The sequence below is a fragment of the Furipterus horrens genome, unplaced genomic scaffold, assembly GCF_987537825.1.
Source record: "Furipterus horrens unplaced genomic scaffold, mFurHor1.1.pri manual_scaffold_11, whole genome shotgun sequence".
NCBI classification, from domain to species: domain Eukaryota; kingdom Metazoa; phylum Chordata; class Mammalia; order Chiroptera; family Furipteridae; genus Furipterus; species Furipterus horrens.
In genome coordinates, this window is record NW_028327181.1 from 42,582,533 (window position 1) to 42,605,893 (window position 23,361).

At 42.0% G+C, this 23,361-nt stretch overlaps 1 protein-coding gene and 1 non-coding gene across 2 annotated transcripts in view; one reads left to right on the top strand and one right to left on the bottom strand.

Annotated features, from left to right (window-relative positions):
* Positions 1–1,840: 1,840 nt before the first annotated feature.
* On the bottom strand, positions 1,841–1,970 carry LOC149997395 (small nucleolar RNA SNORA36 family). The gene has a single exon (XR_016507320.1). It is a non-coding gene; the product is annotated as a small nucleolar RNA SNORA36 family (small nucleolar RNA).
* Positions 1,971–16,846: 14,876 nt separating this feature from the next.
* USP22 (ubiquitin specific peptidase 22) overlaps positions 16,847–23,361 on the top strand; it is a 43,634-nt gene continuing 37,119 nt past the window's right edge. The window contains exon 1 of the mRNA XM_090291025.1: positions 16,847–17,214. Coding sequence (XP_090147151.1) covers positions 17,044–17,214 — 171 coding nt within the window. The 5' untranslated portion in view covers positions 16,847–17,043. The remainder of the gene's footprint in view (positions 17,215–23,361) is intronic.

Here is a 23,361-nt window from a genome sequence, read left to right on the forward strand (position 1 = left end):
TGTACTGTACTTTACATCCCCCTGTTTATTTTGTACCTACCAGTTGTGCTTCTTAATCCCTGCATCTTTTCCTCCGTTCTTCCCTTTCTCCCACCCCACTGATAACCCTCCAAATGATCCTCATACCTATGATTCTGTTCCTGTTCTGGTTGTTTGCTTAGTTTGTTTTTAAATTCAGTTGTTGATAGCTGTGCATTTGTTGCCATTTTAATGTTCATAGTTTTGATCTTCTTTTTCTTATATAGTTCCCTTTAACATTTCTTATAATAATGTCTTGGCAATGATGAACTCCTTCAGCTTTACCTTGTCTGGGAAGCACTTCATCTGCCCTTCCATTCTAAATGATAGCTTTGCTGGATAGAGTAATCTTGGTTGTAGGTCCTTGCTTTTCATCACTTTGAATACTTCTTGCCAGTCCCTTCTTGCCTGCAAAGCTTCTTTTGAGAAATCAGCTGATAGTCTTATGGGGACTCCTTTGTAGGTAACTCTCTGCTTTTCTCTTGATGCTTTTAAAATTCTCTCTTTATCTTTCACCTCTGGCATTTTAATTATGATGTGTCTTGGTGTGGTCCTCTTTGGGTCCAACTTGTTTGGGTTCTCTGTGCTTCCTGGACTTGTATGTCTGTTTCCTTCACCAAATTTGGGAAGCTTTCTTTCATTATTTTTTTCAAATAAGTTTTTAATTTCTTGTTCTCGCTCTTCTCCTTCTGGCATTCCTGTAATTCAGATGTTCGTACATTTGAAGATGTCCCAGAGGCTCCTTATTCTAGTCTCATTTTTTTGAATTCTTTTTTCTTCTTGCTGTTCTGGTTGAATGCTATTTTCTTCCTTATGTTCCAAATTGTTGATTTGAATCTTGGCTTCATCCCCTCCACTGTTAGTTCCCTATAAATTTGTGTTATTTCACTTAATGCAGCCTTCATTTCTGCCTAGGTCTTCTTTTATGCTGTTGAAGTACCCAGTGATTTCCTTGAGCATCCTTATCACCAGTGTTTTGAACTCTGCATCTGACAGTTTGGTTATCTCTGTTTCGTTTAGTCCTTTTCCTGGGGTTTTGTTCTCTTCTTTCATTTGGGCCATGTTTCTTTGCCTCCTCAATTTGGCAGCCTCCCTGTGTTTGTTTCTGTGTATTGGGTCAAGCTGCTCTGACTCCCTGTCTTGGTAGCATGGCCTGTTGTAGAAAAGGCACCTGCAAATTGTGTGAGGCAGAGCCTTAGGTGGTCACTAGGGTGGGGCAATGTGTTTCACCGCGTTGTGGCTCTGTGTGTGGGATGCCTGGCCTCTGGACATTGTCTGGGAGAAAGCTATCTCCCCAGCACTTATCCCTGCCAATCACTTCACTTTGTTCCCTTCTCCCCGTGTGCCACTAGTGTCCTTCCAGCTGTTTCCCTGGTGCTGAATCCCAGAGTGGATGTATCTGTGTGAGTCCTAAGTCTGTTGCAGGCCCTCTAACAGGAGTCTCTTGAGAATCCTGCAGTTTCTTCCACCACCCAAACCCCCACTGGTTTTTGCAGCCAGAAGTTATGGAAACTTATCTTCCTGGTGCTGAAATCCTGGGCTGCATGGTCTGGTCTGGGATTGGATTGCTTGCTCCTGAAGTGTCCCTCCCAATTTTTATCCACCAAATGCAAATGTGGGATCACCCATCCTGCCGCCTCTCTGCGCCTCCATATCTCCACCCCTCCTACACATCTGGATGAATGTGGCTTCTTTAAATCCTTAGTTGCCAGACTTCTGTACAGCTTGGCTTTCTAATGAGTCTAGGTGAAATTTGTTTTGTAGTTTAGTTGTAATTTTTGCTGTAGTTGTGCATGTAGGCGAAGCATGTTTACCTACACCTCTATCTTGACTGGAAGTCCAAATATAGCAATGTTTTTTATCCAATCATCTCCTCTAGCCTGTGTTTCAATGCCTCAAAGTTAATCAACAAAACGGGGAAGCTGCCCTGAACTGAACTCGGCACTTTAGAATATACACCATTTTCTTTATCCATTCATCTATCAATGGACACCTAGACTGCTTCCGTATCTTAGTTGTAATTAATGCAACAGCGAACACAGGGTGCATATCTTTTCAAATAGTGTTTTCATTTTCTTTGGATAAAGCAAAGTAGGATTTCTGTATCATATAGCAGTTCTAATTTTAGTTTTTTGAGGTATCTCCATACTGTCTTCCACAGTGGCTACACCAACCTGCATTCCCACCTACAGTGCACAAGGGTTCCCTTTTCTCCACATCCTCACCAGCACTTGTTGTTTGTTGACCTTTGATGATGGCAATTCTGACAGGTGTGAAGTTATATCTCATTGTGGTTTTGATTTGCACTTCCCTGATGATTTGCGATGCAGAGCATTTTCTTTGTATTTTTGTTGCCCATCTGTATGACTTTTTTGGAGAAATGTTGTTCGTGTCTTCTGCCCATTTTAAAAAATTGGATTGATTATTTTTTGTAATTGAAGTGCATGAGTTCTTTATATATTTGGGCTATAAATCCTTGTTTGGATATATCACTTGTAAATATAATCTCCCATTCGGTAGGTTGCCTTTTGTTTTGTTGATGATTTTCTTCACTGTGCAGAAGCTTTTTAGTGCGATGAAGTCCCATCTGTTTATTTTTGCTTTTGTTTACTTTCCTTGAGGGGACATATGCTTAAATTACTAAGACTGATGTCAAATAGATTACTACCTATTTTTTCTTCAACGAGTTTTATGGTTTCAGGTTGCATGTTTAAGTCTTTAATCCATTTTGAGTTTATTTCGGCACGCAATATAAGAGATTGGTCCAGTTTCATTTTTTTAAAAAAAATACCAGTCCAGTTTTCCCAATACCATTTGTAGAAGAAACTGTCATTTCTCCATTGTATACAATTGCTTCCTTTGTCATAGATTAATTGACTGTATAAATAAGAGTTTCTTTCTGGGCTCTCTAGTCTATTCCATTGATCTGTGTGTCTGTTTTTGTGCCAGTACCATACTGTTTTGATCATTACAGCTTTGTGGTATAGTTTGAAATCAGGGAGTGTGATACCTCCAACTTTGTTCTTCTTTCACAAGATTGCTTTTGCTATTCTTGGTGTTTTGTGATTTCATTTAAATTTTCATATTATTTGTTCTAGTTCTGAGAAGACTGCCATTGGTATTTTGGGAGAGATTACATTGAATTTTTATATTGATTTGGGTAGTATGGTCATTTTAACAATATTAATCCTTCCAATCCATGAGCACAGTATATCCTTCCATTTATTTTTCCTCTTCAATTTCTTTCTTCTATGTCTTATTGTTTTCAGATTACAAGTCTTTCACCTCCTTGGTTAAATTTATCTTAAGTGTTTTGGGTTTTTTTTAAGCAACTATAAATGGAATTGTTTTCTTAATTTCTCGTTCTGTTCATGTGTCATTAGTGAATGGAAATTTGATGGCTCTCTGTATATTAATTTTGTATCCTGTTACTTTACTGAATTCATTTATTAATTCAATTAATTTTTGGTGGGTTCTCTAGGGTTTTCTATATATAGTATCATGTTTTCTGTAAATAGTGACAGTTTTACTTCTTCCTTTCCAGTTGGATGACTTTTATTTCTCCTTCTTGTCTGATTTCTGTGGCTAGGACTTCCAATACGATATGGAATAATAGTATTGAGAGTTGTCATCCTTATCTCATTCCTGTTTTAGAAGAAAAACTTTAAACTTTTCATCATTGAGTATGATGTTAGCTGTGGGCTTGTCATATATAGCCTTTATTATGTTGATTTAAGTTTCTCATATACCCTCTTTGTTGAGAGTTTTTTAAAATAATAAATGGATGTTGAATTTTGTCAGATGCTTTCCCTGCATTTATTTAGATGATCATATGATTTTTATGCTTGGTTTTTTGATGTAATGAATCACATTAATTGCTTTGTAGATGTTGAACCACATTTGAATCCCTGGTATAAATCCCACTTAATTATGATGTATAACTTTAAATGTATTGTTGAATTTGATTTGCTAGTATTTTGTTGAGATTTTTTGCATCAATGTTCATCAGGGATATTAGTTTGTAATTCTCTATTTGTGTAGTGTCTTTGTCTGGTTTTGGCATCAGGGTAATGCTAACCTCATAAAATTAGTTTGGAAGCATTCTTCCCTCTTCAAGTTTTTGAAGTGATTTGAGAAATATATGTATTAATTTTTCTTTAAATGTTTAGTAGTATTCATCTGTGAAGCTGTGTGGTCCTGGGCTTTTGCTTGCTGGGAAGTTTTTTTCTGCTTTGATTTCATTAGTGTGATTGGTCTGCCCAGATTCTCCATTTATTCCTGATTTAGTCTTGGAAGGTTGTACATTTCTAGAAATTTATCAGTTCCTTCTAGATTGTCAAATTTGTTGACATATAATTGCTCATAGTATTCTTTAATGATCCTTTGTAGTTTTGTGGTGTCAGCTGTAGTCTCTTCTCTTTCATGTGATTTTACTTATTTGGGCTCTCTCTCTCTCTCTCTCTTAGTGATTCTTGCTAGAGGTTTGTCAATTTTCTGTTTTTTTCTAGTCTATTTCTGCTCAGATCTTTATTATTTACTTTATTCTACTTACATTAGGTTTTATTTATTTCTTTTGCTAGTTCTTTTAGTTGTTAAGTTAGATTGTTTATTTGAGATTTTTGTTGCTTCTTGTATAGCTATGAACTTTTTTTTATAACCGCTTCTCCTCCATCTCCGAAAAAAGTTTTGTTTTCATTTTCACTTGTCAAGGCATTTTTACATTTCCCCTCCAATGCATTGGTTGTTTAGTAGCATGTTATGTAATCTCCATGTATTCCAGTTTTCTTCCTGTAGTTGATAGTTTTGTGCCATTATGGTCAGAAACTGAACTTGATTTAATTTTAATTATCTTTAAGTTATTGAGGCTGGTTTTGTCACCTGATATGTAGTCTTTCCAGAAGAATGTTTCATGTGCACTTGAGAAACATGTATAATCTGCAGTTTTTTGGATGATGTGTTCTAAAAATAGCTATTACATTGATCTGGTCTAATTGACACTTAAGGCATTTATTTCCTTATTAATTTTCTGTTTGGATGATCTGTCTATTGAGGTAAGAGGAGTATTAAAGTCCCCAATTATTATAGTGTTAACTGTTACTTTCTGCCTTTATGTCCATTAATATTTGCTTTATATACACTTGGGGGCTCCTATGGTGGGTGTGTAGCTACTTGGACAACTGTTATATTCTCTTCTCGAATGAACTTCTTTGTCATCATGTAATGTTCTACTTTTTCTATTTTTACTTTTTTTTTAGAGAGAGAGGGGAAGGGAGGAAGAAAGAAGGTGAGAAACATCAATGTGTGGTTGCCTCTTGCTTGCCCCCAACAAGAAACCCAGCCCACAACCCAGGCATGTGCCCTGGCTGGGAATTGAACTGGTGACCCTCTGGTTCACAGGATGGCACACCAGCCAGGATGATAATTTCTTATAATCAATACTATTATCCATTTGATATTTATCTCAGCTGTCATACCATTCTGGCTGTTGCTAACAAAAATATGTATGGCTACATTTTAAAGAACACAGATAATCATCAACTAGAATGCTTTGGAATGCTTGCTAAAGACAGTGAAGTTGGTCAAAGGTCACAGCTAGAAACTTAAAAATGAACACAGAGATGGAGTTGGTTTGATTCACATCTATATATATACATGTTCTTTATTATTTGTCAGTACTTAAACTATGCTGTATCCTGCTTGGAATTAAATGGCATTTTTGAATCTGTACATTTATGTCTTTCACCAAACTTAAGAAAATATCTGCCATTATTTCTTCAAATGTAGTTTTCTGTCATGTTCTCTTACTTCTTTTTCTGGGACTTGAATTAAACATATGTTAGGCCCTTTGATGTTGCCTCACAGGTATCTGAAGCTGTGTTCACCTGGTGACTTTTTATTGGAGATGTTGTATATTTCAGCTCCAGGACTCTCATTCGTTTCCTTTACATGTTTTCACTTCACCACCTTCTCTATCTTCCTATCTTCTCATTCATTTCAAGGATACTTCCCTTTACTTCACTGAGCACAGTCATAGCTGCTTTGAAGTCCTCATGTACTAATTCCAACATCTGATACACCTTAGGATTGTTCACCTTTGACTGTTTTATCACTTGAAAATGGATCATATTTTTCTGTTTTTTTCTTCACATGTCAAATAATTTTGGATATAACCTAAAAATAAACAGCTTTTCAAAGTAAGAGACAACAAGCACTTAAATGGGATTTTTTTAAAAAGGTTATTGAGGAAGCACTTCTCCTTAGAGCCCAGGTAGTGTTCCCATCAGCAGGTAAAGACAAAGGGTGTTTATGAGAAAGGGAAGGGGAACAATTACATCAATGGGAGCAAAGCATTTCTGTTGTCGTACATAAGCTAACACAGTGATGTTAATTCTAGACAATGCTTTTAGTTTTCAGTCCATTAGTCCACAGTCTGGTAGTCATAATATTTGCTATCTTATTGCCTATGCAAAAAGCATGCTGGGACACAGTGTTACTTTATGTCCAGTCCAAAGGTTATTTTGCCCTGTTTTAAACTTCCAAAGGTTTAAGGCAGAAGACATAAAATGGCAGTTCCTTTGGCATGGCACTCGCAACTCCATTTTAATGTGGCTCCATACACACACACACACACACATATACACACACACACACATATATATTACAGATTGTATGCTGAATGTTATGGATGTTTCATTATTCAAAGTATGAAGGTATATAATACCTTCAAAGAGTTTGTTTCAGCAGGCAGTTTACTTGGAATTTAATTATTTCTTGGGTAGAAGCTTAAAGCTCTGATCCCTTCTTTTAGTTCTAGTTGTGCTGCTTAAGGTTTGCTCATACACAGGTGATTCAGTGGTCAGATAGACACTTGGGGGTAGTTTATACACAGGCTCTGGGACTCCCTGCTCTGACTCTCCTCACCTTTCAGTGGCTTTAATTGTTCTGTACTCTTTGCTTCTTCAGTTCAGAAACTCTGTAGGTTTTTTTTATCAGAGTTTCAGCCTCCTGCCTGGGATCCTCCAAATATGGCCTGGCCTATAGACTATAAAAAAAGGTTACTTGTTTTGGGCAGATCCGTTCTTCCAAGTGTCTCCTCCTCCCAAGTTTGCCTACTTTTGTTCAATCCCAACGTCTTCAAGGATTAGCTTTTGTGTTCTGTCCAGAGCTCATAGGTATTATATGAGGGAGGGAAGGATTGATCTAAAACAGTGATTTTCAACCGTTTTCATCTCATGGCACACATAAACTAATTACTGAAATTCTGTGGCACACCAAAAAATGTATTATATTTTTTGCCTGACAAAAAATAGGTATCATTTTGATTCATTCACACCAGATGACTTTTGTTGTGTTGGCTGTTGTGATTTTTTTTTTTTAATTTGACAAGTTAAGGAAAAAGAGGTCAGTGCCCCTAAAGTCAGGTATTACATGTTTTTAAAAATTCTTGTGGCACGCCAGGTGCCGCAACACACTGGTTGAAAACCACTGGCCTAGAATATTACTTGGCTATCATGGAAGCATAGTTCCATCATTGTCTGAACATCTTAAAATTTGAAAACAATTTTAAAAAATAACAGGTAAATATAGAGAATACATTTTAGGCCATGTTAATGCCTTATATAGTGGCAAATGTCTTTTGAAGTAAATTTTTTACTAGGTCACTTATTTTTAAAACCTGGCAACCCCCCGTTCATCCTCCCACACTTAGGCAAGATACAGGGAATAGTTCTGATCCCCACCACTGCGACTGCCTGGGTGAGGTTGGGGTTAGCCATTTCTTGGAGTGTTTTGACATTACCCGGACTTTCCTTTAAGACTGTGATTTTATGTAACGAGAATTGTCTGTTAATGTTACTGTTTCTGTCTCTGCATGGTGGGTTCTTAAAGAGGGATCTTGTCTTAATCATCTCAGTGCTCCGCAACTTACCAGTTCAATGATTGCTGATATTTCTTGAGTCTTTAATAAATGAAAGGCATGTCACTTATTAAATGAAAAGAGCTTTATTGTACTCTTCTCATCTATTCCTAGACACTTGCTTTAATGAGAGCATTGAGCTGATATTACCCCAATTTTAAGAGATAAGTAAAGAGGGATCCCGAGGTGGCTACAGAGTAGGTGGAAGCTACACTCACCCTCTCTTAGTACCAAATCGAATTTAATATAACTTATAGGGCAATCAACCTAAAGAACCAACGGAAGGCTAGCTGTACTCAAATATTATAAGCAATGATTTAAAGGAGAAGCCACATACAGACTGGTAAGAAAGGCAGGGACATGGAGAGGGTTGACCTCCACACCCACATGCAGTGGCTGAGAGGCTGGAGGGATAGCTCAGCTGCAAAACCCCTCCCCTCAGGAGTTTGGGGTCTTGACCCCACACAGGGATTCCCCACCCAGAGCAACAGAGACCAAAGAGGAGCCCACATAGTATCTGGTGGTGAAAATCAGTGGGGATTCAGTCCACCTGGGAGAAAAGAGTGTCTGCTAGAGACCCAGATGCCACCTTCTCAGGGTGGAGCCCTGCTATTGTCACAGCTCCAGTCTGGGGAGTGCATTGTCTGGCCCTCAACCACTGGTGCCACCGCTCTGCTGTGCTCGGGTCCTGCAGATGGCAGTGTTGGCTACACGCAGCAGGGACCTTTGGGGGCCCTTTTTCTGGAGAAGCTCTTGGTGGAGACTCAGACAGTGACTGAACTGTGTAGTTTTGGAAAGGGGACCGTTCTCCCCCAACTACATACAGCAAACAGCTGGCAGCCACCCACCTGTTGAAGCACTTGGCCTGCCCTACCACTCTGTGGCCCTGCCCTTCTGAGTTCAGTCATGAAAAGGCATCAGAGTGCCATCTCCAGGGGAGACTTTTGTCCAGCAATCAGACAGGTGAGTGCTGGGCTGTGTGGCTATATCATGGGTGGGGGGCACTTTTATCTCCCCTGGGAGCTCAGCCCATGCTGTACTGGGAAGGGAAAGAAGTGCCTGCCCTCTCCTACAGGCTTGTTGGCACCATCCCCAGTGGAAGACTCTTTGGATCTGCCCCCTACCCCAAGTCCCAGGGGCCACACCCTGCTGAGATCAGTTCTGTTGGGGGTGGGGAGGGAAAGCTACTTGTAGCTGGGACATTTGGAGTGTGTCTCCCTTGGAGGCTATTGTTGGGGACCAGGACAAAGAGCTTGGTAATCTCCTGAGAGATCAACTGGCACCACCCCCAAAGGGAGACTCTTTTATCTGTACCCACCCCCCAGCCCTAGTGGCTGTGCCCTGTGAGTTGCTCCTGCAGGGGGGCTGGCTGGCTGCACCCAACCTGAAGCTGTGGTGCACTCCTCCTGGGGGAACTGGAGTTGGAGACTCTGGCAGAAACTGAGTGGCATGGCTCTAGAACAGGGGCCACTTGCCCCTCATTGAGTGCCTGACCACACAGCCCTCAAGTAGGGGACCCACCAGCCTCATCCTCCTGAGCCTGGTCACCTCACCGACTCAGCTCTCAATCTATGGATGGGTCTGTGGGTCGCAGCCAGCCTAGGCCGACTCTGCAGTCTTCCCTCAGAAGGCTCTGGAGAAAGATCAGGCAACCTCAGGGGGAGGTGGAGTAGCTGACAGGTGGAGGCGAGTCTCAGGGAGACTGGGACCTTTCACAGATCTTCCTCCATCTCTAAGCTTGAGGAAGCCAACTGTTGTACACAGATGGGCCCCTCCCAAGCACACCCAGGCCCAGTAGAGGAAGACGTAAACAGTGAAGAAAGTGGTAGCTCCAGACTGGTGGCAAAAGGCCGGTTACACACAACTGACATCGACCTGCACCTGAACCCTGCCAAGTGGACCCAAACCAGACCAATCAGTGGTGGCCTTCAGACCATACCAGACCTCGACCCAACTAGCCACACAAGCAGCACAGCCAAAGGGCATTCTGGCAGGAAGCAGACCCCACTGGGAGTAATTCCACCTGGGGGGGGGGGGCAGCCCCTGCACAGGGCCTCATGCTCAGTGCTCGAGGTTTATCCTTATAGTCGGTCAGCCTGAAGGGTTAACTGCACCTACAAAACGGCTGACAGCATGCAAGAGTCAACTACAACAAAAGAGTGCACATAACACACAAGAAACATTCATGGAGTATGGAGCTCAGGTGATCTGGAAGATTGCGCCATTGAACCCAACAAGATACCTGCATCATAAAGCCATCATAACAAGTTTGGGAGTCATAGCAGATTTACCTAATGCACAGAGAGAAAATGGGGAGACAAAGGAATATGCCCCAGGTGAAAGAACAAAAGAAGTCATCAGAATGAGCTCAGTGAGAACTTAAAGAGATATAAGCATTAAAAAGGACATAGAGCCCTGGCTGGTGTGGCTTAGTGGATTGAGCACTAACCTGTGAACCCAAGGGTCTCTGGTTCGATTCCTAGTCAGGGCACACGCCTGGGTTGCAGGCCAGGCCCCTAGTTGGGGGTGTGCAAGAGGCAACCGATCGATGTTTCTCTCCCTCTCTTTCTCCCTTCCTTTCCTTCTCTCTAAAAGTAAATTAAAAAAAAAAAAATTAAAGACATACATACAAACAAAAAACCAGTCAGAAGTGAAGAATATAATATCTGAAATGAAGAATATGCTAGAAAGGATCAACAGCAGGTTAAATGAAGCAGAGGATCAAATCAAAGATTTAGAAGACAAAATGACAGTAAGCACCCAAGCAGAGCATCAAAAAGAGAATTTAAAAAATTAGGTAAGTCTAAGGGACCTCTCGGACAACATCAAGCAAATAACATCCACCTCATAAGGGTGTACCAAAAGGAGAAGAGAGTGAACAAGGCATAGAGACCCTGTTTGAAAAACTAATGGCTGAAAATTTCCCTATCCTGGTGAAGCAAAATGTCACAGAAGTTCAGAAAGCACGAGAGTCTAATCAAGATGAATCCAAAGGGTCCCCCAACAGATACATCTTAATTAAAATGCCAAAGGTTAAAGACAAATAGAGGATCTTAGCAATAGAAAAGCAATGTTACTTACAAAGGAGCCATAAGACTTCCAGCTGACTTCTCAACAGAAACACTTCAGGTCAGAAGGAATTGGCATGATATATTTAAAGTGATGAAAAGCAAGGACCTACAACCAAGATTACTCGATCCAGTAAGGCTAGCTTAAAATTGAAGGCAAAATAAAGAGCTTCCCAGACAAAACAAAACAAAACAAACAAACCCCAAAATGCATAACAAACAAAAGGAGTTCATTACCGCCAAACCAATATTGCAAGAAATGTTAAGGGCCTACTTTAAGTAGAAGAAAAATAGAAATAGAGAGAGAAAGCGACATAGGTATAAAGAATACAATGGCAATAAATAAGTACATGTCAATAATAACTTTAAATGTAAATAGATTAAATGCTTCAATCAAAAGGCATAGGGTAGCTGAATGGGTGAGAAAACATGATCCCCATATATGCTGCCTACAAGAGACCCACGTTAGAATAAAAGATTCACACAGGCTGAAATGAAGAAATGGAAAAATATTTCATGCAAATGGAAACAAAAACCAAACACTGGGGTAGCAATACTTATATCAGAAAACAAGAGACTTCAGAACAAAAGTTATAACAAGAGACAAAGAAGGTCACTGTATAATAATAAAGAGATCAATCCAACAAAAGGCTGTAACTGCTGTAAGCATATATGCACCCAACATAGGAGCACCTAAATATGTAAAGAAAATCTTGGTGGACATTAAGGAGAGATTGACAACAATACAGTCAGGGTAGAGGATTTTAACACCCCAATCACATCATTGGATAGATCTTCCAGACAAAAATTAAACAAGGCCACAGTGACCTTAAACCACAAACTGGATCAAATGGATTTAATTGATATTTAGAGAACATTTCATCCAAAAGTAGCAGAATATATATTCTTCTCAAGTGCACATGGAATATTCTCAAAGATCACATGATAGGACACAAAATAAGTTTTACTAAATTCAAGAAGATTGAAATCATCTCAAGCATCTTCTCTGACCACCGTGGTATGAAACTTGAAATCAACTACAAAAACAAAACAAAACAAAAAAAAAACACCAAAAAACAAAACAAAACAAAACAAAAAAACAACTGAAAACCATTCAAACACTTGGAGGCTAAATAACACATTATTAAACAATGACTGGGTTAACAATGAGATCAAGGAAGTCATCAAAAGTTACCTGGAAACAAACAAACAAACAAACAAAAAAATGAACACACAAACCCAAAATCTATGGGACACAGACCCGCCAAGAAAAAAAGAGGACCCCCCCAAAAATATAACCAGAAATGAAAGGGGAGAAGTTAACAACTGACACCACAGAAATATAAAGCATTGTAAGAAAACACTAAAAACAACTATATGTCAACAAATTGGACAATGTGGGCGAAATGAAGAAATTCCTAGAAACCTATAATCTTTCTAATCTGAATCAGGAAGAATCAGAAAACCTGAATAGACAGATTACAACTAATTAAATTGAATCAGTAATCAAAAACTTCCTAGCAAACAAAAGTCCTGCACTGGATGGCTTCACAGGTGAATTTCACCAAACCTTCAAAGAACTAACACCCTAGTCAAAGAACCCGTATAAAAGACTCATGGACATGGACAACGGGGAGGGATATGATTGCGGGAGAGGGGGAGGGTTGGGTGGGGGAGAGAAATTAGGGGAAAAGGGGACAACTGTAATTGAAAAACCAAAATTAAAAAAAAAAAAAAAGAACTAACACCCATCCTCCTCAAACTATTCCAAAATATTCAAGAGGAGGGAAGACTTCCAAGCTCATTTTACAAGGCCAGTATTATCCTAATACCAAAACCAGATAAAGACACAACAAAGAAAGAAAATTATAGGCCAATGTCCCTGATGAACATCGATGCTAAAATCCTCCACAAAACATTAGCAAATTGGATCCAGCAATACATTGAAAAGATTATATACCATGATCAAGTGGGATTTATTCCAGGGGTGCAAGGTTGATACAATATTTGCAAATCAATAAATGGGATACATCACATAAACAAAATGAAACACAAAAATCACATGATCATATCAATAGATACAGAAAAAGCATTTGATAAAATCCAGCGACGATTTACGATAAAAACTCTTAGCAATGTGGGAAAAGAAGGAACATACCACGACATAATGAAGGCCATATATGAGGAATCCACAGCCAACATCATACTCAATGTGCAAAAACTACAAGCGTTTACCTTAAGATCAGAATAAGACAGGGATGTCCATTTTTACTTCTCTTATTCAACATAGTACTGGAAGTCCTAGCCACAGCGATCAGAGAAGAAAAAGAAATAAAAGGCATCCAAATTGGAAAGGAGGAGGTAAAACTGACATTATTCACTGATGACATGATAGTGTCCATAGAAAACCCTAAAGACTCCACCAAAAAACTACTACATGTACTAAATGAATTTGGAAAGACAGCATGATATAAAATTAATATCAGAAATCAGTGGCATTTTTATGCACCTTTAATGAACTATCAGAAAGAGAAATTAAGAAAACAATCCCATTTACTATTGCAGTGACAACAAAAATAAGGTACTTAGGAATAACCAAGGAGGTAAAAGACCCGAACTTGGAAAATTATAGGACACTGAAGAAAGAAATTTTGGAAGACACTCCCTCTAAAGAGGACATACATGTGACCAACAGACATATGAAAAGATGCTCAACATCACTAATCATCACAGAGATGCAAATTAAAACCCCACAGAGATGCAAATTAAAACCCCAATGGAATACCACCTCACACCTGTCAGAATAGCCATCATCAATAAATCAGCAAATAAGTGCTGGCGAGGATGTGGAGAAATGGGAACCCTTGTGCACTGTTGGTGGGAATGCAAATTGGTGCAGCCACGGTGGAAAACAGTATGGAGCTTGCTCAAAAAACTAAAACAGAACTGCCTTTTGACCCAGTGATCTCACTTCTGTGAATATATCCAAAGACTCCAGAAACACTAATTCAAAAGAATATATGCATCCGTATATTCATTACAGCATTATTTACTTAGTTAAGTTCTGGAAACAGCCCAAGCACCCATCAGGAGTGAGTGGATAACAAAGCTGTGGTACATTTTTACACAGTGGAATACTACTTGGTCTTTGAAAAAAGGAAATATTACCATCTTACCTTTTGCAACAGTTTAAGTGGACGTGGAGATTATTATGCTGAGTGAAATAAGCCAGTGAGAAAAAGACAAATACCATATGACCTCAATTATATGTGGAATCTAATAAACAAAATAAGCTAACAAAGTGGAAACAGAGGCACGGATACATGGAACACTGACAGCTGTCAGAGGGAAGGGGGGGTTAGAAGACTGGATGAAAGGTGAAGAGATTAGCCAAACACACACATGTACATATAGTATTTTTTTTTCATAAATGTGAGCATACTGTCTGCATTTTTCTGTTATTTGTCTTATTCACTTATGTCTTCGAACAGTGGAAAAAGTTACAATTGCCTAAAAAAAAAAAAGAGTATGATTAAATAAATAGATTGCTTTTTAGCAATGAAGTTGCTTTCTAATGGTGGAGGAAGGAGCTAGCCCAAAAAGCAAATGTTTTTTATTAAAATGAAGTTCTTTTTTAAAAAAATCCATCTGTGTAGTATTCCCTAGAATGGCTGCTCCATAGTTTATTCAACCATTCTTCTGTTAAAGGTGTTTTCAACCCCCATTCACCTAGCTCCAGTGCTGTACAAAACAGCTTTGTCAGTGTCTCTTGGAAATTGCTTCTGAAGGATACATTCTGTTTTAATTTATCTATGTGTATGGCTATTATGATTATAGCGTATTTTAAGTGATTTATAACTCAAGCAGAGCACATAAGAATTCTTCCATTGTTAAATGACATATTGATAAAAATGTTATTTATTATAAATATTGGGGGAGCAAATTCTAAGTACACCTTCTTGAAACCAAATCATATTTGTAACCCTGTGATATTAGCAACTCTTTACATAAAATATTTATAGAGGTGGATCACATATAATTTGTAATTCCTAATTTATAGACTATTTGTGATTTCATTTTTAGGAAACTGATGTTCCTTTCTCTACCATATCCATAGAGCGCCTTACTTAACCAATGTTTTATTCTGAGAATGATCTTGAAAGTTGTTTGGGTTAACTAATTCAACAGGTAATTTTAAGAATTTGCATATAGCTAGTACTACTCTGGGCACTGGGGGATATAGAACTAAATAAAACACACAAAAATCATTACCCACATGGAAGTTTTTGTTTTGTTTTTTGTTTTGCTACATAGGAAATAAATAGTAAAACATCAACAAGTAAATAAATTCCCTTGAGAAAAATAAAGCAGGCTAAGGGGATGGAGAGTCTGGGCGGGGTGGCAGGGTGGCCTCACTGCGAAGGCAGGGTCTGCGTGACTGCAGGAGGTGAGGGAGCAGAAGTGGGGGTGCAGGGTGGCGCACGTGGTCGGTGGAGGGGACCAAGGCCCAGGCAAAAGTGTGCTTGGCAGCTTGTTCTAACCGCACGTGATTTATTCCTGCCCCCAGTCCATTACACCCTGCAGCTTTAATTGCGACGCCATTATTATCTTTTTTTCTTAAAAAAAAAAAAAAAAAAAAAAAAAGTTGTGATAGCTTCGGGCTAGCCTGGACAGAAATTGCTGTTTTCTCAACCTGCCCAGGAATGCAGCAAAGCAGGTTAACCTTGCGGCCAGTACGATGAGTGGCACCACGTGGCCTCCAAGTTCTCCCAGATCTTCTGCGCCTTGACTGCCCCAAGGTATGGTTCGCATTTGTCTTTCAAGATCTTGCCACAGTCCGCCCTGGTTTGGTCGCGTGTGTGCCGGTTAGACCTGCGCTGTCCACTATGATGGCCACTGGCGCTCAAAGTGCAGCTAGTATGGACTGGATGTGCTGTAAGCGTGGAATACCAGGTATCGAAAAACGCGTAAAAAAACAAATATTTAATAATTCTGCAATGTTGCTTACATACTGAAATAATATTGGCTATACTGGATTAAAGTTTGTTACTTAATTTCACTTGTTTTTCATGTTTCAAAATGTGCCTATTAGAAAATTTAAAATTAGATATGCGGCCTGCATCCAGCTCGTTTGGATAGCGCTGAATCAGACTGCATGTTCCCGGTGGGGAAGGACCCCAAGCTGCACCTTGAAGCGGTGCCGAGCAGGTAGCGGCAGTTCCAACTCACGGTGATGGCACTCTAGTGCCTGGGAAAGCTTCGAAGGTGGACGGCCCTGCAGAGGGTCCCGGCTGCGGGACATCTGCTGTCCACGGAACTGACTGCGAGCCACGGAGGGCGGCCTCGGCTGAGACCGCGGGCTGTGAGGCCGAGGCGGAGCGAGGCCGCGGGATCTGGACGCCCAGCTCGTCGCTCCGCCTCTTTGCGGCAGAGCTCAGGCGGGGCAAGCCGGCTCAGTGCATCCCGCGATGCGCAGTGTTCCGCGGGGCCCCGCTGCCCCAATTTTTTGTGGGGGACCGGGAACGTCTAGCAGCCAGTGGTCGGGGGCCAGGGAGGCGGCTCTGAACCGGAGCGACTGTACTGACAGCTCTGGACAGCCGCAGCCGGGCCGTGGGCCAGCGGGCGACCAATGGCGTAGGCGCGAGGGCCGGTTCTCCTCAGCTGCAGCCGCTCGCCGCCCTGGGGGTCGGGCTTGTCCAGGAGCCTGCAGGCGAGGGAGGACGAGGGGCAGCGGGGCGGGGCCGAGGGCGGCAGGAGCCTGCGCTTTGCGGCGCCGGCAGGCTGGGCGGGTGACGTAGCCTCCCCTCCGCCCGGGACGCTGCGCCACGCTGCGCTGACGGTGTCGGGCTGCCTCCGCCTACTCCTCCGCGTCAGCGCCCGCACAGCACCATCTTTGTCGGCTGTCCCCGCGGCTGCCGGCGCTTCGTCCCAGCATCAGCCCTCCCAACAGCCAGGCGCGCCGCCGAGCAGCCGGCCCGCGCCGCGCTGGCGTCGTCCTCGTCCCCTTCGCCACCCGCCGCGCGCGGTCGGGCCTTGCCCCCCATGGTGTCCCGGCCCGAGCCGGAGAGCGAGGCCATGGACGCGGAGCTGGTGGTCACGCCGCCAGGCTGTACGCACCTCAGTAGCTTCAAAGTGGATAACTGGAAGCAGAACCTGCGGGCCATCTACCAGTGCTTCGTGTGGTGCGGCACAGCCGAGGCCCGCAAGCGCAAGGTGAGGCCCCATCCCCCCACCCCACCCCCACCCCCGGAAACTGCGGGCCCGGCTGGGCGCCCGAGCTGAGCTCCGGGCCCGCGCGCGTGGGCGTGCTTCTGGGACCGGTTAGCGGCGAGAGGGAGAGAGTAGGGAGGGCTTGTTAGCCTCCCGCCGATCCCCCTCGGCTGTGCGTGCCGTGCGGTGGGGACCGCAGAGGGCTCCTCTCCTTTCTCACTCCCCTCCCCCATCCAGTCTCCTCTTCCTCCCCCGCCTTCTCTTCCTTTCTGGGTCTCCATCGGCTCTGCAGCCTGGGGCTCGAGGGTGGGGATAGAGCCGGTAAGCAGGAGAGGGTTCAGTGTCGGGGCTGGAGCGTGCAGCGCAGATCTGAGGAAGGGCGTTTCCTCTCCCAGGTTGGAAGCCTGGTGCCGCGGAGGCAGGCCTCCGACGTTCCGGGGCCGCTCCGAGGAGCTCTCCGGGCGTGCGCTGGGAAGAAAATGAAACAAAAAATCAGTAGGGCGGCAAAGCCTCCGGGGCCTGCGCGGTGGTGTGCGGGGCGGCCAGCGCCCTGCCACCATCTTGAGTGCGCATTGTCTACCCTGGCGTCCATTCAGGACCCCCTGGGCCCAGGGGCCGCGGCGTGCGGAGGCCTGCGGTGGTTGGCAGGGTGTCGTTGCTGCTGTGCGTGGACGAAACAGCACACCGAGTCCACAGTCTGCAGGAACAAGTACAGGGAGATGGCATCCTTTTTTTCTTCTCTTTAACTCTTTCACGTTTGGGCGTGGTTGGGTATGGAGAGCGGGGTTAGCGAGACCTGCGGCCCCTTAGCCCCTTGTTTAGGAAAAGCACTTGCAGCGATGGAGGTCGCGGCTTGTCTGAGAGATACAAACAAAGCGACCTCCGCAGGCGGAGAAGAGAACGTGAGTCTGATGGACGGTACAACGTGTCGTGCCTTCTTCCGTAAGAGGCTTTTGCAAAAAACTCATCACCTCCCTTAGACACTGAGAAAATAGTGTTTAGTGTTACATTGTTTTTCAGATGCACATTCCATCCAGGTGATTAGTCTTATTGATCATTAATCAGAAAATAACAGTATTTTATCTGAGTAAACCTTGGCTTTTACAATGAAGAGCGGTTTTGCAGTTGTACTGTCTGAGATGGGGAGTTCCCGATTTCCACCTTCAGTAGCGTGGGGTTTATTTTTATTTTTATTTTTAAATGGGGAAACTCAAATCCGCTGGTTTGTAGGGAATGTTAAGCTTAATTTTCTTTTTATCAGTAATGGTATTGGGAAGCATTACCTTTAGGATGAACTAAAATCAGATGAAACATTTACGTTAGGGTGGGAGTGAAATTATTGCTAATGGAATTGTGTGCCCTTAAAAAACATTGCCTGACTGAAACAAGTGCTCTTCAGATGAGTCTTGTTACTGCGCTGCCTTCTTGGCCAGCATTTATGTGATGGAAGACTCAGCTCCACGTTGGATTCAGTAGGCCATCTGCTCTTTCCCTCTCTCCACACCCTTTTTCCCTCCTCTCCTCTTCACCCCACCCTCCATAATTTTTAAAGGTGGGTGTCATGTTTGATCCATCCTTAACTTGGCCTAATTTCCTAAGGAAAGGAATCTTGCCATATATGGCTTGAATTAATTTTGTTTTTAACCTTAGTTGCTTAGTTTGAAAGCTTTTGAAGAAACAACTAAAGCTGTAGACAGACAGGAGGTGGTGATAAATACTTCTTTCAAAATTCAGGTCTGTCAGTATTGCAGTACTTTTCGGCAGTGTACCAGCCATGAACTGGAATGTCCTTCATCTGTTTATTCTCTGAATTTTAGGGGGATTAATTTTCTTGCACCGGTTCGGGCGCTGTGTGACTGGGTTTCTAGCACTCTCTGGTGGCCCACTCAGAAAGGTGGTTTGAGGAATAATAGTTTAACCCTGATGATTAACAGTTTGACAGTTTGCATAGGATTCTCAGCAGATCAATAAGCTTAATACATTTTTGTTTCCTATAAAAATGCCAAGTTTTGTTATAATCTTTGTGAATAAATAAATATTCCTTGTGAGACTGACACTCAGCTACAATGTAACTACAGAAATGAAGCCCTGCCTGAATAGGAGTTAAAACTTTATTCTTTTAAACATTTTATTTATTTACTTTTAGAGAGGGGAAGGGAGGGAGAAAAAGGGGGAGAAACATCAACGTGTGGTTGCCTCTCATGCGCCCCTAACCAGGGACCTGGCCGGCAACCCAGACATGTGCCCTGACTGGGAATCGAACCAGCGACCCTTTGGTTCGCAGGTCATCGCTCAGTCCTCTGAGTGGCACCAGCCAGGGCCAAAACTTTTCTTATCAAAGTACAGGTGGGTTAGGGTTAGAATGAGAAGAACTTGGTCGGGTTTGATAACTCTCCCCACTTCAGGCGTGAGTTGCTCTGTGGGATGTGGTAGGACTCAGCAGCGTTGTGCATTCCTGGCACATGTAACACATGAAAACAGGTGTTGCCACTTAGAGGTTTGTGTGTCGAGATGGAAACTAGCAATAAAAACATAAGAGATTTTCAGCTCTGTTGGCTAGTAGGACTTAAAATAGTCTGCATTATATTTTGAACGTATAGACATTTTGGGGTACATGTAATGTTTTTTTTAAATAATAATTTCTTGGAATCATTCTGTGACTAAATTTTATAGCAACTTGTTCTCAAAACAGAGCCCTTTTTGTAGCTATGGTGAATACTTTTACCAGATACTGTATACTTGACCATAGGTGAGGAAGGGGTGTCAAACATACTGTTAGTCACTTTGGACCGTAGTTGAGTCTGGTTTAATTTGGGCTGTAATCTGGTGGTTGGAAAACTGGTTTTGAAGGCCTCTGAGGCCTACAGTAGTGACTCTTCGAGTAGAGATTCTTTGGGAAATGTTTCGTTTGGGACCAGGGCTAGGAAGGGTATCTATCTGGGAAACGGGAGGTGAGAGGATGGAGGGCTCTAGGACCCAGAAGTCATACCTGCCCTGGCCTGTTGGGGTTCTTCTGTTCTGTGTTTGTGCTTTTACAAGACTGCTGACACAGAATGGGGGCAATGGCACCCTTTGGAAGAAAGTGGAATGAGTCCATCGTTTTCTCTGAATTCCCATTCTGTCTTCAGTTCAGAGTCAGCTCTTACCCCTGGATTTTTGTCTTGGAGAATTGAAAGCATTACTGTTAAAAGGCCATTTAAACAGTAAGTGTCACGTAGCAAGATAATATCTGCCTTAAAATTCAGGCTATTTGTAGATGTCCAAGGAAAATTTCTGCATATAGGATAGATGCTCAGATGTTGGCAAGTTTTACTAAGGAAGCTTAAAATTTATGAATCCATTTCTTTTTAAAAATAGTTACAGAAATGATAATATGAATATATTCTCAATGTGTAAAAATAAAATACCTTAAAAACTTACAGAAGGCAAGTCTTCCCTGGCCCCTGATAGCTACTATTAAAATCTGTTTGCCGCTTGAGTCTTCCAAGTTTTTTTAAAGTTGTAAGTATTGTATACATATAAAGGAAAGTTACATCTTTTTGTTTTTGTTTATGTAAGTATACATTCTGTGTACCTTGTTCTTTTTGTTAGCTGGGTACCTATGCTTGGAGATCTCGCACTTTACAACTGCAGTTACTACCCTGTTGAATGGTAACAGCATTGTGTATTTTCCCTTTCATATATACATATATGAAAGTTTTCAATTTGGAAAATTTAAGAATTTGTAAAAGTTAGTCCTGATAATCCATATGGAGAAGGAATAGTCTCAGGCAGTTAACTGTGTTTTGGTTTGCTGATGGATTGAAATGTGATTGTCTATTTGATGTCAGACCTGAGATGCAGTTTTATGTGTAGGAAACAACGGGGAGCAGGGGAGGTCGGTAAGGAGAGAAATAGAAAATTCAATGTAAAACATGACGATTTAAGATAGTCTGGGGTCATGGAGTACAAGTAATGCCTTAGCTTCCATTTCATACCTTTAGGAAGGGACAACAGACTTGCTTAAGAAAGGAGGAGCTTTTGTAGTCAGGGCTGCAGAGGGGCGGGGTCAGGCCTCCTGTTGTGCTGGGCACAGGGAGAGCATTTCAGTTGAAAAATGGTCTTGTGTTATTTATCTTTAGTCATTGTTTTAGAAAATGACTTACTTTAGGGCTCTGTACCGATCAGCTCTTTTTATCAATGCTGTTTCAGTTCTGGAGTCTTAGCTTCCACTCCTGGAATATGAATGAATCTCTTATGCTGGTCTTTTGAGTACAAGTCATCATTGGGGAATAACAATACCTGGGCTGACCTCCAGGACACAGGGTCCCGGACGCAGAGCCTAGCCCGAGAGCCATGGGTAGCTGGCTCTTTATTGACAGCCGGTCTGGTACTTAGATGCCGGAGAGAATGCTGCTGAGAGCGTTCTCCTGGCTCTCCTCCTCCTCCTCTAAAACATTTTTTTGAGTTCAGTTTATTTTTTGAATATGTTCCTTTTTTTAAGTAAACTTTTTTCCTTTTCAAACTTTATTGCTTTGAGGAATGAACATTTTGCTTGCTCAATAGATTGACTTACTGGATCTTCAAATCATTACAACAGAATATTATACCATTCATATTAAGTGGGGTACAAGCCATTCCCAGTAAAAGATCTAAAATAGAAAAAGGTTTCTTTTAATTTTTAAAATATATTTTTATAATTAATTTTCTTATTGATTTTATAGAGAGGAAGGGGAATATTGAGAGAAACATTGATTTGTTGTTCCATTTACTTAGGCATTCATTGGTTGATATTGTATGTGCCCTGGCCAGAGATCGAACCCGCTACCTTGGCTTACTGGGGCGGCACTCTAAGTAACTGAGCTGCCTGGCCAGGCCTAGGAAAAGTTTTTTTTTTTTTTTTTTTAAATTAATGTTTTAATTTTGGGATGATTGCAGATTAACATGCTGTTGTAAAAAAATAATAGATGCCTTATGTACCCTTTATTTAGTTTTCTCCAATGGCAACATTTGTCGAATCTGGTACAGCATTACAGCCAGGATGTTGATATTGGTGCAGTCTATCTGTAATACTGTTCACCCACCTTACTCAGATTTCTTGTTTTTTGTTTTTAAGATTTTATTTACTTTTAGAGAGGGGGAAAGGTGGGGGGGAGGGAAAGAAACATCAGTGTGTGGTCACCTGTCACACGCCCCCGACTGAGGACCTGGCCCACAGCCCAGGCATGTGCTCTGACTGGGAATTGAACCAGACTGGCACTCAGTCCACTGAGCCACACAAGCAAGGGCAGATTTCCTGTTTTATTTGTATTCATTTGTGTGTGTATTTAGTTGTATGCAAATTAATAATAGTTCTAGATTTACAGAAAAGTTACAAAAATAACAGAGTTCCCATTTCTCTCACACACATCCATTTCCTAGGCTTAACATCTTACTTTACTGTGGTACATTTGTTAAAACTAATGACCGAGCTTGGTAACATTATTATTAAGAACTAAGCTTTACACATTATTCAGATCTTACTAGTTTTTTCCTAATTCTTTTTGTCCCAGGACCCTGTGCAGGATCCCACATTACACTTGGTCACTGTGTCTCAGGCTTCTCAGAGGGTGACAGTTTTCAGACCTTCCTTATTTTTGATGGCTATTCTGTAGAGTGTCCTTCGATGTGGGTTCGTCTGATGTCTTCTTGTGGTTGCGGGTGTAGGGAGGAAGACTGCAGCAGTGAAGCGCCCTTCTCAGGTCTACCAGGGTGATGGCGTGGACTGACTGGTGGCCGTCGGTGTTGAGCTTGACCACATGGCTGTCGGGCGGCTGCCCTGAAGGAAAGGACTCTTCTGGCGCCTCTCTGTGCTGAGTTTGGTGGCATAGACTCTGCACGGGCACTTAGGGATGTAGTGGTCATGTGCTGCCTCCTGGAGGGCAGAGTATCTCTACATGAGTTACTTGAGATTTTTCATGTGGGAGATTTGTCCATTCTCATCTGTGCATGTATTCAATCATTGATATCGGTATGGACTTGTGGGCATTTTCTACTATAGGTTATAACTAATACTCTGTTACTGATTTTGTCGCTCAGGTTGTTCTGGCTTTAGCCACGGGGAGCTCTTCCCTTTGGCTTCTGTGTTGCTGTGGCAGACGCTTGTCATTCCTGTTTGTTGTCGAGCACTTT